Here is a 20,032-nt window from a genome sequence, read left to right on the forward strand (position 1 = left end):
GCCTAGCCCGACAGAAATCCGCTCTCTAGATAGATATTACACACCGGAGCCGTATACGTGAGTAAATTGTTTCGTTATTTTATTGATTATAAGAAATCAATATTCAAAACGACCCAATTCATTTTCCCGAAAATTTGGGAACACAATAATTTTATTCTTAGTATTACACTACATCTATCCCAACTGATATACGTGTCCTTGCAAAAATGTTGATGACGTCATCACAATTTTTTTTTAAATTCCCACTACAAAAATGTAATGAGAAAAAAAAAACATAATAGGCATGCAGTCGTCAAGTTTCCGACAGCGAGGGAAGTACTGTCTAAACTCTTTAGACCAATTTTTTTCTAGTTTTATGAGCAAACAGTAGCCCCGCCCACCCACCCCTTCGTCATTCCGGTGACTACTCTTAATATTGTTCAGTTCTATCTTAATCAAATCACTTGGTAAATTATACTTCTCGACAAAGTGGTCCGTTAACTGAATTATTTTGTTCTGCACCAAACACTGTTTATATTGTGATAACCCAAACATCCCGCCTTAAATTGACATGTGAGAAAAAAAATTGAAAGCCCGCGAAAAATTAAAAAATTCAAAATTTGGCCTCGGCTGTGATCGTCTAACAAAATGAAACCCTACGTTGTGTTTTTGAAAAATGGCGGGATGCGTTCAGATGCAAATGGTGGACCCCAAGGTTGGAAAAGTACCGCTAAATAAAACACAACATTTATGGAGGACTCAAAATTCCTCCACTGACAAAAAAAAGAAAAAAAAGTTGCTTGCAATGGTGACTCGTGACTTACGCTCAGGCTGGCCAGAGGGGGCCGAATCGCAATCGCTGTTCAGCTCCAAAAAAAAAAAACTTTGAGTGACTTGAAATGAAATCAAATTAAACGTTCTGAATCAATGCAAATATTTGAATATCTCAAATTTAATAAAAACAAAGCAAAATCTGAATTAAAGTAACTGGATGCAAATACACAAGTTATTATAGACGTATGGCGCCAAATTTAAAATTATGGCGGTCAACAAGAGCTAGTTCTAACACAAGCGGAGTTTGAGGCTACCGGTCGGGGCTATTCTCTATTACGGACAAGCCGTACGCAGTTCGGTTCCGGCAAAGTACAGAAGCTGACAGCGTTACGTCATCGCGACCGCCCCTGAATTCTATTCAAATCTGCATCGTTTGTACAGATGGCGCGATAAATCTCGCCAGCTCGATTAGGAACCGTGCACTCCGCTTCTGCCACGTATTTCGGTGTTATTTAACCTCAATTCCATTTTAAATGTTCAATTTCTATGACTCTGATATTAACTGAACAAGTGTTAAAGTTTCAAAAAGAGCAATAAACAATATTTAAATTCGTGAAGTTAAAACTGTAGAGCATGAAAGTTTACGTTCAATTTAAATTATACAACAAAGAAAATTACTGAAGTTAAAATTGTCAGACAGAGGAATAATGAGATTAATATTTGCCACACTTTATCAACGAGTCAAAGAATTTATATTATGTTATATACATTATGCCATGGTCCGAGTGATTGGTTACTTAAAATAATTAACTTTGAGAATTTATCGTGAACTGGTTTCTGCAACAAAACACATAATAAATAAATACAAAAACACCCAGTCATCGTTGCGAGAAAAAAGCGTATCGGTGATGTAAATTTTAGCGTTGCGAGGAAATGCCTCGGTAATGTAATTTTTAACGTGCGACTTTCGCTAATGTATTTCAACTATTTAACAATATTTTACGTAATATTTTTAATAAAATTGTATAGGTGATATTGTTCATCTACAAATTTGAAGTGTACGTTTACATAATGTTTTAAGCATAATAAAAACCACCAAGTCGACATAAGCATTCGTGCTATCGACCTTTTGTAAAATCGTACCTTTGTAACTTTAAAACAACATGATGAAATATATTTCTAGCGGCCGGTTATTTGTTGGTATCCCTGGTCCCCAGCGCCCCATTCAGGCAGGGTTTTAGAGCGACACACAGAATGCAGAGAGAACCTCAACTGACAAACGAAGCTCAAACTGTCCTCCATCAAGTATACACCGGCTTGTTGAGGCTACTATCTTCTGCGAAGCACTACACGGACATGCAGCAGCATGGCACCATGAAACTAACAACGTATTTTGCTCTACTAATGTACTGCTGTATTAGTAGAACCGAAAAATTAATGGTATTTTCTTCACTAGGCACCATTACAAGTGTCATTTTAACTTTTAATTACAGTTTGGTCAGTATTTCCTTCAACTGTGGCACTTGTTTCATCCAAAATTATCGGAACCATCCATACCGGCATATCATAACAAACAAGCATTATTAGCATTTTGGAACCACGTTTGTGTCGACTGTCCAGAAAACGTTCAACTGATGTTACAGAACGCGCATGTTACTAAAAATATTGCCTTTAATTATATTCTGTGAGTATTGCTTTTTTTTGTAAAAAAAAATGCGTTATTTTTGTTTTTACAGTGCCGATCATGACGATCAAGAAATTGTTATATATAATCGTGCCATGTTACCGGCCTATTACGGGTTGTTAAGGATGATGTGTCAACAAAGTCGGATTTTTACGAGACATTTAGCGCAACATCAAAACTTACAATGGGCATTTAAAAATATTACACCTCATCCTACACAATATCCCCAGGTAAAAATAAAAAAATCGTTCTTCGGGTGATGCCGCGGTCGTCGAATTTTCGACAAACTGTTGTATTTTCAGTTTCATTCTTTTAATTTTTGTTTTGTACTAGGCGGTTGAAGAATTGTTCAAATTGATGCAACTTATGGTGATGAAACACCCGGACATGACCGAAGCCGAACAACGAGAGATCTGCAGTTTCAGACGAACCACGCTTATGACGTACCTGCAATGTTTAGACGGCAGAACTAGTTGGGGAACTTTAATATCGGCGTTTCGGATTTTACTCGAGTCGAACGATGACAAACTCTACGTTGCTTATAATGGTGGTTTACAGATTGTTTTTGAGGTGACTAAAACCAACGCTCAGATTTACACCACAACATAATCTAATCATGTTACAGTGTTTTCAAAATCTTCACATCATGCTTCATGAAGCCACAGCCTGTCACGTGTCGGGTGATTTAATGGACATCTTGACCATCATGCAAGACCTAGTCAGGTGTGTGCGGTCTTTCAGGGACAACAAGGATGCGAGAGGCATTTTATTAGCGACTAAAGATTGGTTGGAAGTTCTTCGTAAATTGGCAACACTGTTAAATACTTATAATCCTCCAGAAATGCGATCGTTGTGTATAGGTACTGTGTACTATGTACTACTGTGTATGTCGATATGAATGTTAAATTTTCTAGATGTTTTGAAAGAGTTTGTTCTAATAATGGCGCCTGAAGTGATGCAAATTTTAGTCCCGTTGTTGTCACATTGTCATTCGGCGTTTCAAGATAGTCACGATGCAGTGCCTCTCGGTCCGTATTTTCCCAGAAGAGGTCACTCGCTACCGGTAGTTGCTGGCAAAGGCGGTGCCCGTCCTTTGCGACCCATGGTACAAATGACAGTGCCGCATAATCAACTAGAGTGCAGTCGAGGTGTCGATCCAGAATACGACGAAGCTCTCGACAAATTTTACACCCCTTACCATGATTTTATCGACATGTTGTTTAGGCTTGCTGTAAATAATGACACAGTGACTGAGGTGTTAGTTAATCTGAGCGCAGTAGTTGGCTTTGAGGCTGTACCGTTACATTCCACGTACTTCCCGAAGTTGTGGCTCGACATTTTGAAGGCTCAGGTGAGTACTGCCGATACCCACAACTCGGTTTTAATTTTTACGTACTTGCAGCACATAGACCGGAAGTATATATCGATGTTGACTAGCTGTAATTATTTCGTGGATTATATAGATGCAGTGTTATTGGATGAAAGATCGGCGTTAACCGTAGATGTGATTTATGAGTTTTTAGTTGCATTTTTCCCGAAAGTATCAGCTCATGTACTGTCCGAGCAAACTTTAACGATGATTGACAACACAGTAGTAGCTCTAAGCGACCAAGTCGGTTCACTGGAAATCACGAAAGTTGCCAAACGACTCTCCGGGGATCTGAGAGCTTTAGTATTAGTATACAGCAGTCCTGAGGCTGTTCCGCCGCCACTTCTACGAAACACTTTGAAACAGTTACAGAATAAGGTGCACACGGAGATTGCGAAGGTCGATCCAGGTTATAAAGGTGCGTACTTATTTTATAAACCCATGTTTTATGACACTTGTGAAACTCAAACTTTACCTCAATGATTTTAAACATCACTTGACGGCACTTCATATTTCTAAAATCGTAATAATTCACAGGGAGGTCAGACTGCATAGCAACCGATTGTAAGATATTTACGGGTAGTATTATAATCGAGAAACAATAATGTGATGACGTCACTTCAAAATTGTACATAGTAAATGGATTTCAAATTGTATAAAATAACATAGTCCTACACATGTTGTTTATGACTCCGTGTTGAGTTTTTACCCGAAACGTCCAGATTTTTGGAAAAAAAATCATAATTATAAAACAACATTTTACAATTTAATTTTAAATCTGCAAAACGGAATGCTTTGAAATCCTGCAGATGTTTTAAAGTTATGATAAGCATGATAAATTTTTAATCAAAAATATTTGCTAATCTTCTCCAAACAAATGATGACGTCAGCTCAAAATTTTGCCAAATAAATCGTATCGAAAATGTCCAAAATATGATGAGTGATTTATCATTCCATTCACATTTTTTGGATTCCTATACAGGGTGACACAAAAAAATCAATCAATGTGTGAATTTATTTTTTTGATTTAATCAAGAGCTGCAAAACCAAATGCTTTGAAATCTTGGAAATAGCTTAAAGTTATCATAAACATGGTAAATTTTTGACCAAAATGTATTTGCTCATTCCCCCTAAAAAACTGATGACGTCGCCTCAAAATATTGCTGAGTAAATCCTATCTTAAATGTGTAAAATGTGATGACTGCATACTAGTGATTTATCACTGCATTAATATTTTTTAGATTTGCTTATACAGAGTGTCTCAAAAAAATTAATCACTGAGTGAATTTATTTTTTTGATTAAATCAAGAATTGCAAAACTGAATTCTTTGAAATCTTGCAGACGTTTTAAAGTTATTGTGACCATATTTATTCCCCCCAAAAAATTGATGCCGTCAGCTCAAAATTTTGACAAATAAAGTCTACCCCAAATATTCAGAACATTTTGTTCCATTGTGGTTTAAATAATAATTTTAGTCCTGTGTTTTGAGAAGGCGAACACATTCAAAATCAAACTAATTTCTACGTGACATTCTTTCGATGTATTAACATTAATAAACACTTGAGCGTCAAGTGTTGAAGGACAAGGGTTGTTAGAGATGGATTATCTTAAGTTCAACATGTTGAGTCATCAGAATCTGACAGTCAGTAGCGTAACATGCACGCTTCAAAAGGGGGTGGTTTTTAAATTTATTTTTTTAAATCGCAAACAATAAAACACAGAAACATAAACTTCAGTGAACTGGTCAACACGCTAGCACAAATGCGAATGAATCTATTAGGCACTAATCTAAACAGGTACAGGCTCAGGTAGAAAAGTTCACGCCCATTCGAAACTGGATATGTTGACAAGAATTTATTTTCTCAGAATTAATTTTTTATAATTTTTCAAAGAAACTGAATTTGTTTCATTGTACTTCAGGGGCGAGGGATGTTCTGTCGAAACAACTGTCGATCAACTTTTTTCTTTTATAATCACAGTTGACTTAAAAACGCCTTTCTTGAATGAGAAAAAATCGTCTTAGCAACCTTTGGAATTTTTAATGTTAAAAAATTTATGTTGGCAACACTAGCCCATTCCTTGTTTGTGTTAAACAGTTTGACATTTATGGTTAAATAATTGACAAATAAAATGTTAAATAACTGCAATACCGACATCATTATTTTAAAAATAAATTCAATGGTTTACGAGACGTTTGTTTTTTTTTCGAACATCAGGTATTTCATGTGGGACTTATTAATTTAATTTAAATCAAATTATATGAGACATTTCGCAATACTTTTTAACAATATCTTGTGACATTTGCGTAGAACTCAGAGATATTAAAAACACAACTGAGTTCTTATGTTTGAAGTTTTTCTACTACTGTACATCTTAAAAAAATTGGTCGTATATTGCAAAATATTGTTATTCAGTTTTGAATTTTTTACAAAAATTCGGGATGCCTAGGGTGAAAATTCGACACGGATTCACATTCCACAAGTATCCGCAAGAAGTATCTTATTTTTTAAAAATTGAAAAAAATTTTGGACATGACGTCATCCCATTGCTGGTGAGGAAGATTATCCAAATTTTACTTAGTGTTTACCCGTCTACATGATGTTCCTAACAATTGGTCCAGTAGTTTTGGAGATTACTTGTCTAATAAAAATGGATACAGAAAGACAGACGGAAACGGGAGTTAGTACACCTTGCATATTTAGTCATCGTATTCATTGCAAGTTAAAAAGTAAATACCTTCCTAGATAGATTTCTACTACAGATACGAGTATATCACGTATGGTATTTCTATGAGAAAAAATATGTTTAAGACTTAAACTATGTTTAAATTGTGTTAGAAATGCAGTGTTTGGGGTTTTAAAATAAAAAATAAATAGAATACAAAATTTTATTTACTAAAAAATTGCTTTAAAATATATATAGTACTAAACAATGAAACAAAGTTCTTATTTTGCACACCCTTGACATAAGTAAATGTTTGCGTTGTAATGGAGATTATTATTTGTGGGAGTCAAATAAAATATTAAAAAAATGGATGTCCTAAGAATAATTATTCTCGTACTATTCCAGTCATTATTTCCGCAGCAATATAATTTTAACTTTAAGAATTTCACGTTTTCTTGACTTTTCACAGCTCTTAAAATACAAAAGTTATCGATTTTTAAATTGGTCCGATATTCAAAATTTTTGAATAAATATCAAATCAAAATCAGGGGTGTACAAAATTTCATCTCTATTGTCGTCATAGCTAAGCATAAAGAGGTGCTCGGAAAACAAGTTTAGTCACAAGTCCATAGTTCTACAGAAAAGCAATTCTAGACTAGGAACTAGCTCTTTCACGAAAAATATGACGTGTTCATAACTACCGTGATCCCGAAAATAAAACGAATTAGAGTTGACTGATAGACCTGAAATCTGAACACATCAACCGGTTTATGGAATACTTTAACTGAGATTAAGTTAATCGCGCATTTAACAAGGCGTTTAACGACGTCTGATTGGCGTAGAGTCGAGCACGTGGTACTTTAACGCCTCATTAAAAATTTAATCGTAATCATATATCTAACTGAGCTGTAAACCGACTCCTAGTGACTGTAGTCAGTTAAGGGTTATATCGACACTAATTTACGCCAAATTAACAGCAGTAGTACCACCCAAACCTTGACAGGCAACTTCCACTCCAATTCATTTTATTTTCGCACGGTGCTTAATAAAATTCATTGTTATTAAATAAAGCAATTGTGTCTAGCATTTTGCAATGTAGGGTTCGATGTAGCCAATATCTAGTCATGCAGCCGTTTGACCTCTCTTCTACAATTTTTTTTTTTTCATATTTAGTAATGAAAATAATCATGCTTTGCAGATAAAGAAAAAGCAGATGGTGAAGCTGCGAAAGTCGTAAGTGAAGATGGACCGAGTACTTCAACAGACACTAGTGATAAAACGAGTAAACTGAAAAGTGGCAGTGATTCAGAAACGCAGAACACATCCGGTGGTGACGATAGTGCCGATGAAAAAGTTAAAGGTCCTTTGGCGAACTTCAAGTTGTTGGAATCGATATTGAACGAACTACTCGCCATTGTTGATAAAAAGGCTTAATTTTTATTTTGTATGACCAAACTCTTTTTAAGTGTTCTTTACAGATACAAAACCGCTTTTCGATATCGATGTGTTTTTAATTTTTCATTGTAGATACTTGCAATAACTGGATGGTTATACTTTTGTAAATTTTAGAGCTTTAAATGGCAACCACCCGCCGTGGTTGCGAGTAGCAGGGTTTTTTGCCTTAAGATTAATTTAATAATTAAATTCTATTAATTTAAGCATGTATCCTCTATAAACCTCGTTAACATGCTTGTAAACAGATTTCATTGTATTATTTCATGCTTCTTAAATTTTCACTGTAAACTTTTTCATTACAAGACTGTTAATAAAATATCTCTTTTATATGTTGCCGTATACGATTTTTGATTTACCCCCCGAATTTGAACTAGAGGACCCGACGCGAGTGTGCGTGTGAAAGACGAGATAACGTGAGTGTCGGTTTTATTAATGTTTATTCTTTCGAACATTCATACCTCTTTTATGAATCTACAAAATGTAAATACAAAATATAATAATAAACGATACACGGTAGGTGTGTCAAGGTTTATCCATGTGTATTTTCCATATCGTAATTAATTAGCAAATACAAAAACAAAACTACACATATACAGTGTCTACATAATTATAAGTGATTATTTTATACAAGTAGCATATAGATACACAAGATAATTTAGTTAATAAATCTACCTAAACATTGTAGGTTAAAACTTAGGCGTCTCACTATTCCCCTGCGTAAACTCTGCGATCCTTAACGTACCGTCTTACGAGTTTTTCAGAAGATGGGAGAGACCCAAGCGGTCAGTCGAAACGACTGCGCATCATACGTCAATTAATCTATCAGAATTGTCTAATCTACTGCACAATGCACAGGCAGAACTAGGTACAGAGCATGTGATTCAGTACGAAAATTCCTTTGTAACTCTAAAGCTGTATTTACATTTTAACTGTATGAAATCCTTGTCCATTTATAAAAAACCGAGAAACTTTAAATTGACTTCAAAATTCTTACAGCTTCACTGCTCACCAACTCGCCTCAACAAAAACAGGTCTTACTAATAAGTATAAATATAATAGTTATTAAAAAAAAATCAAAACTAATTCATCTTAAAAAAAAAATCATATATAATACACACTTGAGATTAAGGTAATAGTAAACATTAGATTTAAAGTACATAAGCGTTTTGCGACATCCACTGGCCAGAACAAGAAAAGAACTGAAATGCATCCACAGTCGATTCCATTACAAAATTGCACGTAAATTGCACCCTATGCAAACACTAACACGAAAACAAAAACAAGAAGCTGTGGATGTGTACTAATTAACAAATGTAAAAAAATATCGCACAAGTCATTTATTTCACATAAAAAGTCATAAAGTAAACGTCCCCAATAAACTGGAGACAGAAATAAATACATAAGGAGAATAATTTATGACGTTGATACGCTCTATAAAATACAATTAAAAGCTAATTCATTAATAACTATCAATTGGAAACTCTTGTTTCGTTATCAATCGGGCGGGGCAAAGCAATGAGCGGCCGAATCCGAATCGTCTTAGGCTTGGTTCCAGTATGAGGTTGGGTATGGCTGTTTTGTGCCCCCTTTGGCCGGGTTGGATGTCTGCGAGCGATTTCCACTGTTATTTCCAGAATCCTAACAACAAACACATCGTCAGTACCTTCCACCGAACGGAGAAAACGTTCCCCAAAAACCCGCAACCAAATTCAAAAACAAAAAAACAGGATTATTACAAGCTAGTTTTACAAAAGTTGGTTCAAAAGAAATTAGCACTTAAAACATTTTCCAAATGAGAAATTAAACACTACTGTTGGTTAGAAACAAAGCCTGCAACAAACAGCAATGCACAAACACAAAATATAGGCATGGTGTGTCCCGAAATGACTTACCACGCGTCGGCCTTGGTGCCTGACATCCATCTACAAGCAAAACAAATCTAAGTAACTTAAAAGTTTGTGATTCATGCTGTTTGTGACCGATTGAATCCAAGTCGCATCAAATAAGAAGCGATGTAAAATAACATTGCCAAAAACATGCATTATTTGACGAAAATTTTTGTTTTAATTTGACGACTTTAATATTGTACAACTATCGTCTCAGTTCAGCAAGATATATTGGACATCTTCCAACAAGTACACATCTAGTTTTTTAATACATATAAAATTTTACGACTAATACTAGTACCGCAGGAACCAAATCGACATTTTTACTTGCCTATAATTTTTTCTAAAGACATTTTTTCTATAAGGAGTATTTGAAAAATTCATATAATAAGATTACTAATATTTACATGACACAAACAAATTTGTAGTGCTATAAAAAATGGCGTTCTTGTCTCGACCATTAACATAACCTTTGTCACACATCTTGCTGAACCGACACTTCGTCGTCGCTGGCGTGGATTACAGCAAATTTAGAGAAAATAAATAGTGACGTCCTTCGTCCTTTCCACCAAAAACGTGACACGCAAATGTTATTTTTGAGTCCTTGGAATAAAAAATCGAACGCAAATCGGTAATTTCGATGTAAGCAATCACAATATTTCGAAAAATACCTGATGAAGCGGCTGATGCATCAACTGAGTTGAAAGTTGCTGCTGATGTGGCGTCATTGTTGGAATATAAACCTGTGGTCCATAACCCGTTCCGCTAGGGGCCAGCCCTGCGTTCTGACCAGCATGCAATGTACCAGCAAAGGGTGGTGGCGTACCGGAATGAAAACCTTGTTTGTCATACGACTGGAACAACATGCCAAAGTTTTATATTTAAACCGACAACATTTCAGGAGTTGAACATTTAAAACAAGCTTTATTTGTTCTTATAAATTGTTAATACTTCTAATCAACGGCACGGAATGGAAGAAAGTGAAACAGGGGTTATAAAATTATATATTTTTGGAAAGGTAGGGGATTTTTCTAGTGGAACCAACTCAGAACGAGAGTTTTTGTTTCCTAACAATAACAACAGTTGTTCCCAGAACGTTATTTTTGTATGCACAAGAGACTTTAAATGACACTGTACCAGCAGACACGTATGTTTAAAATTTCAATGTGCCATCAAACATTTGAAAAACAAATTTTCCCAAAATTCCGTCATAAAATTTTAGTGAATACGTAAACAACGTTCCGAGTATAATCATATTCATAACTCAAGGATCACCACTATCATAGCGCTCACAGAAGTTTCATGAATCTGTTAAGTATTGTACTTACATTAACTTTTCCTAGAGCTGCATGTGATTTGCCATACATAGCAGATAAGTCGTTTCCACTGGAACCCGTCGACGTCGCGTTAACTCCGCCCCCTTTCTGCCCCTGGTTGTTGCCAACGTAACCAGTTTTGTTGTAATCTTGCGTTTGACTTAGCGTATCGTAACTGCCGTAACCCGAACCGTACGTCGCTGGTTTCGGATACTGAGTGCTGTTGCTCGAGCCGTGAGCATTCGTCGCAGCAGGCAGTTGCTGTAATTAACAAAATTTACAAATTTTTATATTACACATCTACGATCTGTGTAGCTGCTATCAATCGTACGGCACAGATCACCTAAATAAATTCCTACAAAAATCATATTCTACGAACAAATGCTATTCACAATCAAATGGACATGCAATAAAACTAACATTACTGAACTATAAATGATAGTTTTCCGTACCTTTTATTTAACAGAAAATAACAAATATAAAAAAACGTTAAGTATATTGTTACGTTGATCGGTGAATAAAATCGGCGTGGGTTAAACTCAACAATTTATTTCTTAATAACTCGAATTACACGACTGATTATTACACAGCGATTATGTACAAAATAATTCCGGCGCAACTTGACTGTACTCTCGTGGATACGACTGCTTGAATAATCATCGTTCCCGACGGTGGCCTCTATTTTAAACCTAACCTTACAAAAAAATCAACATCAACTTGACGACTTTTACAACTAAACACCCGAATGACGTATCTTTGGAGTATTGTTATGAAAGTATAACTTTTTTTTTCTAGTAAGGAACATGATCAATTTGTGATAGCAGTTTATTTTCATGCGAATGAAGCGGATTCATGTAATGGGAAGGAAAATAAATCTGCGAAACTTTTAGATTTAGCGAAATTTGTACCAAACTTGTTTAATCATTTTAATTTCTTCAATTAGTTCAAGGAGTGGTCAGTGATCGTTTAAAAACTATTATTCGGAGACAGAGGGAACAAAAATTTGCGGGGGGGAAATTTTCGGAAAAAAATTTGCTAAAATCGTAAGATGGAAACTGCGGCGCAGATAATCCAAGTAAAAACTTTCTTTAAATTAAAATTACACTTTTCTAATGTTTTCTCTACTGGATATTTAAATCACTGTACTGGTGTTATCGGCGCAACAAAGACACACAAACATCAGCTGATTCTGAAATAATTGAAGTGATTATCGTCAAGTATACATTGATAACAACCATCCTGATGAGACCAGCTTTCAACTAAAAAACACTGCATCGAAATCGGTCCATCCGTTTGGGAAATACGGTGCCACAGACAAATCCACAAATAAATAAAAGGCTGCAAAGTTAAAAGTGAGGTTAAGTTATTGCCATCGAACACAGCTAAAAACCATCCCGATCGAACAAATTTTCAAACAAAAAAAGCCACATTGAAGTTAGTTCATCCATTTGGGAATTATGGTGCCACAGACACAGGGAGACAGACGAAGAGGTCAAAATTATAACAGCCCACTTTTTCAGTCGGGAGTTAAAAAAAAACTGCTGGCCATTCTTGAAAAACAAAAAAACTACGTTTACATGACGTAAAAAAATGACCCTTCAGTGTTCACTTACATTATTTCAGTTTTGTACTTTAAAAAAATTGCAAAATGTTACATAGAATGTTTTCTTTTTATTTTATAAAATTTCAATAATATTTACATGCGAAATTTTAAAGTGACATCATCAAATTGTGGGTGGGGGATAATTGAACAAATTTTAGTTAGCATTTTACAATCTAATCTACACGATAAACACATAAAATTTGACAACAATCGGTCCCATTGTTTTGGAGATCATCTGTCTAAAAAAAATTGACAAAGACAGAAGGAATCGGGGAACTCTAGGCGTCATGAAACGTCGACATTCAAAATATTTATTTAATTGCTACAGATTTATATCGCCTTGGACACGAAAATATGTCAAAAAATGGTTGGCTCAAAATTGATAAATTACATTTAATCATCTCTATGTTTTTATCATTTCTATGAGTAAAATTTAATTCTTGAAAAGGCCAATTAAGTATTGTGAAAAAGGGTTAGCAATGTACGAATGGTCTTACCAGATTTGATCGATTTTATCTACTACAACTGCACTTCTAAAATGCACAAAAAAGAAGATATATATTTTTATAACAACAGGACAGTTAAACATATTGTCAGTTTCTTGTTGAAAAAAAAAGACTTCGTATACTACAAAAAAACGGACCAAATATAAGCCCCGCCCACCCACCCCTTCTCAATTGTGATGAATATTCTATTCATGGTGAGTGACGGGTGGAGTTGCAAAATCCTCGTTTCTCTGTAAGAAATTACCAGATGAAATATGTTTTTAAAAGGGTAGATTTTATAGAGAAATACTGATGTCACAATTGAGACCGGGGCGGCTGGGTGGGGCATTTTTTTTTAATATATAGATTTTTCTTTTAACAACAGAATAGTTAAATATATTGTCAGTTTCTTGTTGGTAAAAGAAGACTCTGTATATTAAGAAAAAATAGGCCAAATATAAGCCCCGCCCACCCACCCCTTCTCCAATGTGATGAATATTTTATTCATCGTGAGCTGAAGGACGGAGTTCAGTTGCAAAATCCTCGTTACTCTACAAGAAATTAACATATGAAATGTTTTTAAAAGGGTAAATTTTTTTAGAGAAATATTCATGTCACAATTGAGATTGGGGTGGGTGGGTGGGGCTAGTGCCTGCTAAGATAAGACTGATATTGGCAAATGACCTACCCTCTAAGAAAACGAAGAGTAGAGGGTGTATCATTTGCCAAAATCAGCCTTATTTTGGCAAGTACTAGCCCCACCCACCCACCCGTTATTTTCTTAGAAGGTATGTTATTTGACAATATCAGCTTGATCTTGGTAAGCACCAGCCCCCCCATCCGCCCTTTATTTTCTTAGAATGATAGTACCTGCTAAGATAAGACTGATTTTGGCAAATTACATACCCTCTAAGAAAAGAGAGGGTGGGTGGGCGGGACTAGTACCTGCCAAGATAAAACTGATTTTGGCAAATCACATACCCGCTAGGAAAAGAGAGGGTGGGTGGGCGGGCCTAGTAATTGCCACGATAAGACTGATTTTGGCAAATAACATATCCTCTGAGGAAAGAGAGGGTGGGTGGGTGGGGTCAGTGCCTGCTAAGATAAGACTAATATTGGCAAATAACCTACTCTCTAAGAAAATGAAGAGCAGAGGCTATATCATTTACCAAAATCAGTCTTATCTTGACAAGTATTGGCCCCGCCCACCCACCCGTTATTTACTTCTTGGGTATGCGATTTGCCAAAATCAGTCTTATTTTGGCAAGCACTAGCCCCGCCCACCCGCACTTTATTTTCTTGGAATGCTAGTACCTGCTGAGATAAGACTGATATTGGCAAACTATAAGAAAATGGAGGGCGAATGGACGGGGCTGGTACTTACTAAGATAAGACTGATTTTGCCAAATGACAACTTTTTTGTTTTGAAAATACGATGATCTTTCCATCTCAAAATAAGTTAAAATGTAGTTTGAAGTTTATTTGCATTGTTAAATTGAAATGTGATTTGAATGTACCCTTTAAATTAAGCAATAAATTATTTACTTATAGAGCCATCGTTTTAATAATTAATCGCAATTAAGAAAAACCCGATATTGTTTTATAGTATATCCTTTAGATTTCTTTTACAATTCATAATCTGATGTTAATTCAATATAATGAAGCATAAAAGTTGCAGCGAGCGGTTAAAAAATACAATTCTTGCAGTTTTTCTGAAAGGATAAAAATGGAACTAAATCAATAAATACTTCAAAATTCAAATCAATCGTGGTGTCATCTAGTTCGACAAGTTTAAAATGTACAGCAACAACGAAAACTGTAAAATCTACAATTAATGTGTGAATGTTTTTTGATAGTAGCGTCCATAGAAACTAAACAATACAATAAATTTTGGTCACTCGGAAGTGCTGACCTTCCAATTTTTAAATCTATTAAAAAAAATTTTTTTTAATAGTATCGTCATCCAATTTTTTTTACCCATTATTTTATCATGAACTGTTTAAATTTTAAGCAGATTTGTAATAACTGCATTATATACTTACGCAGTAAATGATGTTCAGTACCGGTCAAACCAATCCCAGCCTTGGGCCGGATCGACCGTAAAACCATGCAAACTCTACAGAATCGTCCCAACACAAATGCAAATATTACCTTAAACTAATAAAAACTCACCGTATACATCGTGCCAAACTGATAATTAGGGAAAGTATTCAACGCAGTGAAGAAATACGGCGGACCAGTACCGGCAAGTATAGGTCCAGCCTGATGTCCTTGCGTCAAGGTGCTAGTCTGTTGCGACAGCGTCGAAGGTACAGGCGAAGCGTTGTTGTCACCCCTCGTAAACCTTCCGTCTGAGATCGAATAACCTACGTTGCCCAAAGTGCCATCTCTTACAGCGGCCAACGTCGTCGGAGTCTGGTAACTCATGTCATAGTAGGGAGTCGTCTGAATACATAATAAACGAACTTGTCACTCTATCAAAACGACTTGCCCAGTTAAAAAAAAACATTATTATTAGCAAGCTTTGCTGTACACATTGTCAGAGACTAAAGCAACAGAATTAGCTGGACCACTGTTAAGTATTCAGCGAATTATGTACATAAAAACGGGTGAGTCATTTTGATGCCAATGAGTGAGAAGAAGTTTATACACACGCACATCGACGTGCCGCTGTAGCTAACCGCTTGTGTCAAACAACCTTAACTCCAGCGAGTTAAGTGCGGCAGCGACAGCGGCACGATGCAAGCTGAAGCCAGTCAGACTCTAAGACACAACAGAACAAACAAACATGGGGTTTATTAGGAAGGTGGATAAATGGTTTGAAAGTGCACACAGCGCTGATTGTTACAGTACATGTAGGCAAATTATAGTTCCTGAGTAACAGATGAAAGAATGACATGTTGGGAAATAAAGCAACATTTAAATTTTTTTTTACATTAGGAAGATCTCTGAAACTGGGCGGTTAAAATGTACAGTATGTAGAAAAAATGTGAAGCAAACTTGAAGTTATGGCGTCACTGATAGTATTATCGAACATACAACAAAATTTTAAGAACACATTTCAAATATGTCATAACTGAAATTGAAACATTGTTTTCATATTAAAACGTACAGATCGATGACGTCATAATCACCGATCAATCCGAATTTCATTTTTTTTTCTTTTTTAAATGCTCACTCCTTATAAAAACGTTTATCTGTTTGAATGTTTTAAAGCTATTTTTATTCATAAATCTTTCGTTAAATTTTTTGAACATACTGGATGCACAATGGTCACAAAATAAAAGGTAATACGAAGTACGGGAACCTGGTAGTATTTAACTTCTAGTAGTTTCTGAAGCTACACAATTTGATACTACGTTTAGCACACTGAGCTCCACTAATTTTCATCATCAATCTCCCAAACTGAAAGGTGCCCACAAAAAAAAGATGCATTTTCATGAAAACAAGAAAAGTCATCCCCTCTATGGTGTCGCATTTTGTATTTTGTAGTTTTAACAAAAAAATTACATTTTATGTTAATAACGAAATCTAAAAAGCATAAAATTTCAATAGTTTCATGCACGAATGACAATATAAATAACAAATTTATTTGATAAAACGAGAAGCTGTGCTTTAAATGAGTTTATTACAATTAAAAATAATGTCAAAACTTGGTAAAAAGGAAGTAATAAACTCACTAAAAGTCAAAAAGCAGAAATTCATAATCTCAACACAAGCATTACAAAATTATAACGGAAAACAATATCTCATAAAAAATGCAATAACACACATTTAAAAAGTATAAGTTAACACACATTGCGCTAGCGTTATTGGTGCTAATAATATTAACGGATGTAGTCAATGAAAAAAACAAATAACAAACTTGCACGAAATAGCGCACAGTAAAGCTTCTATAAAATACAAAAGAGATTAAAAAATTACACCGCAAAACACGAAATGTAAATCCACTGATAAGGTTTGAGCATTTTTACACTGCTTTCAAGCAATAAAAAAATCTTCACGATTTTTGTTTTGAATAATATTTAAACTGAAATGATCAAAACATGATTACTAAAAAGCAAGCTTTTACTGAATTTATGTATTGTTATCAAAGTACAAAACACATTAAAATAACTAGGGAGGGCACCATTATGACTGTGATGCACCGTCCAAACGGCAACGAAATAACAGCCTCAATCTAGATGTATACTGGAAATATTAATAAACCCAAACGTTTCATGAGAAAATTTTGTAACCGACTTTTTTCAAATTACTGAAAAATCGATTTTTTCCTCAACCATTAAGGAGAAAATTAACGGAGAAATTCTTACTTTCTTTGAGTAAGCAGAGAAAATTTAAGCTATAGAAATTCTCCTAAGTCTTCATAGGAACCAGCTTTAATTGGTTCATCACCTGTACGACCACGTCAACTCAAAAATCTTTCGCGTTTTCAAAACGAAAACCAAGCGTACTAGTGTAACATCCCTTAATAGGATTAAAACCAAACCTAATAAACCCTCTCATCAAAATCCAACCCTGTTGTGTATTCATATTCACATTGAAGTGAAGCTGATGTTCCCACACATAGTGCAAACGCATGCTATCGGTGGATTTATTATAAAGCCCATAATACACACCATATGTGGCAGCCTTTGCTGTAGTAGTTGCATTTCCTCGTATGAATAGACCTGCGGCGGTTGGAAATACGGAACTTGGCCCATAATGTAGGGAGTGCTCATCACGGGTGCTACACCTGGAGGTATATTTGAAACAACACTACTGGAATTCTTCGCGGCTGTAAAAGAAAAACATGTTTCCTCTTTAAAATAACGGACAGAACTACACGAACCTAACGTTGTCGTCGATTTCGTAACCGAAACCGTCGTTTGAGACAATGAAAGAGCGGTCGTTGACGTAACATTACTCGACGTCGTTGTTTGCGTATTACTAACTGTGTTCGAACTGTTGTCATAGCCGCTGTCTTTCCCGAGTTTGTGATTACTCGCCGAACTGTAACTGTTGTACTGACTCGTCGTTGTGTTGCCCAAATTTGAACTGTTGTTCAAACCTATCAAGCAAACATATCGCATTTAATTTGAAAAGTCTGGTTTTATTTAAGAGGGAGTTCAACTCGCGAGTATAAAATAATGAATATCGTTAGTGCCGTAGGAAAAATATTTCCACACCGCAGATTACTTTTATAACCTACATTTTAAAAATAATTTTACAGATTATATGAGTGATCAAGTCTATTACTTGAAATCGTTTTTTTTTTTTTAATTCTGAATTCCCACTTAGATTTTCAACGAGTTATACTATATTCTACATTATGAATCTTACCTGCGTTAGCACCATACACTGACTGAGCAGAATTTTGTTGGTACGACTGGTTATTCGAGGGGTATGAGTTCGCTTGACTTATCGACGGGAAAGCACCAGCATTTGCATTAGACTGATATGACGCCGCCGATGAGTACGCATTCTGATACGGAGTGTTGTAGGGGGCCGCCTGACTGTTCGCATAATTGCTGTTGGCTTGGTTGGAAACGTATGAATTGGAAGTCTGAAATGTTCGTATTTTAGTCTCAAATTTTTTATGCAATATACACAACAAAAGAAATTAAACAATTCAGGATGCCAACATCAATCCTATAGGGCAATTCAACAGAAGAACTTTTAACAATTAACAAAAAACTCGTCGATTGTAAGAATTCAACTGCATAAAAAGCCCCTCAGTCTCGTCATCGTTTCATCATAAAAATATCTGAAAGGAGTTCATTACCGCACAATTATATGAGGTAATATAAAGGTTTGGCAGATGTGATATAAATAAATGTTCAACTGTATAAAACGCATCTTAACTTGAACTATGAACAATTGTGAATTTATAGATTTCTTATCTTATTTAGGAAAATTTTGCCATAAAAAGTATGTTTTATACTAAAAACTAAACTTTATCAAAAAGTCTCTAAAATCTGCTAATCTCTCACTTGACAAACGTACAAACTGTCATTCCTCTGTAAAATAAATAAATACAAAAATCCACAATTTCATAGCTTTTGAAGAGAATTGAAGACACATTCAAAAACAAAATAACTAAAATTATTTAGTGTGAACGAATAAAATATACCTGCGTCCCACTATACGTCGTAGTGTTGTATGTGTTAGTCTTCTGTTGGTAGGAATTATACGTTGATGGTTGCGAGTACGAGTGGTTGTCTCCCTGCTTCCCGATATCAAGTCCTGACGGCGTCACAGATGGCGTTGCCGTACTGCCGGTCGAACTCCTCGGCGCCGAATTGTAAGCGTTGGTTAAGTGTTCGCTTGTTTGTGGAATGCTATCCGTATTTGTAAGCTGCATAACACACAAATTAGCCACAGATTCAAACACTCAGTAAGTACACTTACGCTCTGCGTTAACGCCGAGCTAATACTGCTTTGGGTATTAGATTTTGGTGAATACGCATCTAGAGTGGAATTTTGATTTGCGGCATTGAGATCCATGTTACCAGTCGATGTGACAGTCGTGCTGTCCAAATTTGATGCGTTCGTGGAACCATACTTGTTGTCGTTGACAGCGTCGAAGGAATTGCTGTCCGACATGAAGTCCATCGCACCAAACTGGACATCCAAGTAGCCGATGGTACTGTTTAGATCTCCAGGCATTTCCACTGCGCTCGCAGGAATCTGAAATGTAAATAAGCATTTTAATCCACTAGTAAGAGATAGAATGAATGAACTTAAAGATAAAAGGACTCAGGCTGCCAAATCAACAACGAACAATGACAAGTGAACACATCTCGTTTAAATTAACAAAAAACTTGTCAAAATAAT

At 35.5% G+C, this 20,032-nt stretch overlaps 2 protein-coding genes across 16 annotated transcripts in view; one reads left to right on the forward strand and one right to left on the reverse strand.

Annotated features, from left to right (window-relative positions):
* The window catches only part of LOC135144836 (ubiquitin carboxyl-terminal hydrolase puf), a 47,688-nt gene extending 39,423 nt beyond the window's left edge, over positions 1–8,265 (forward strand). For all 10 annotated transcript variants that reach the window (XM_064076941.1, XM_064076942.1, XM_064076944.1 and 7 more), the window contains 8 exons: positions 1,937–2,193; positions 2,247–2,437; positions 2,490–2,667; positions 2,771–3,007; positions 3,063–3,297; positions 3,352–3,788; positions 3,840–4,224; positions 7,670–8,265. In XM_064076941.1, coding sequence (XP_063933011.1) covers positions 1,937–2,193; positions 2,247–2,437; positions 2,490–2,667; positions 2,771–3,007; positions 3,063–3,297; positions 3,352–3,788; positions 3,840–4,224; positions 7,670–7,905 — 2,156 coding nt within the window. In that variant the 3' untranslated portion in view covers positions 7,906–8,265. The remainder of the gene's footprint in view (positions 1–1,936; positions 2,194–2,246; positions 2,438–2,489; positions 2,668–2,770; positions 3,008–3,062; positions 3,298–3,351; positions 3,789–3,839; positions 4,225–7,669) is intronic.
* A 183-nt stretch (positions 8,266–8,448) lies between these two features.
* Positions 8,449–20,032, reverse strand: part of LOC135144839 (protein lingerer) — a 31,953-nt gene continuing 20,369 nt past the window's right edge. For 3 of the 6 annotated variants that reach the window (XM_064076958.1, XM_064076954.1, XM_064076955.1), the window contains exons 6-15: positions 19,607–19,885; positions 19,329–19,553; positions 18,539–18,761; positions 18,048–18,266; positions 17,836–17,993; positions 15,389–15,661; positions 11,141–11,389; positions 10,484–10,666; positions 9,819–9,848; positions 8,449–9,564 (exon numbers count right to left, since the gene is read on the reverse strand). In XM_064076958.1, coding sequence (XP_063933028.1) covers positions 9,466–9,564; positions 9,819–9,848; positions 10,484–10,666; positions 11,141–11,389; positions 15,389–15,661; positions 17,836–17,993; positions 18,048–18,266; positions 18,539–18,761; positions 19,329–19,553; positions 19,607–19,885 — 1,938 coding nt within the window. In that variant the 3' untranslated portion in view covers positions 8,449–9,465. The remainder of the gene's footprint in view (positions 9,565–9,818; positions 9,849–10,483; positions 10,667–11,140; positions 11,390–15,388; positions 15,662–17,835; positions 17,994–18,047; positions 18,267–18,538; positions 18,762–19,328; positions 19,554–19,606; positions 19,886–20,032) is intronic. The other 3 variants (XM_064076957.1, XM_064076959.1, XM_064076956.1) reach the window with 3 other exon arrangements.

Source organism: Zophobas morio, unplaced genomic scaffold (genome assembly GCF_036711695.1).
Source record: "Zophobas morio isolate AGI-343-1 ecotype UQ-CSIRO unplaced genomic scaffold, CSIRO_AGI_Zmor_V1 ptg000108l, whole genome shotgun sequence".
NCBI lineage: Eukaryota > Metazoa > Arthropoda > Insecta > Coleoptera > Tenebrionidae > Zophobas > Zophobas morio.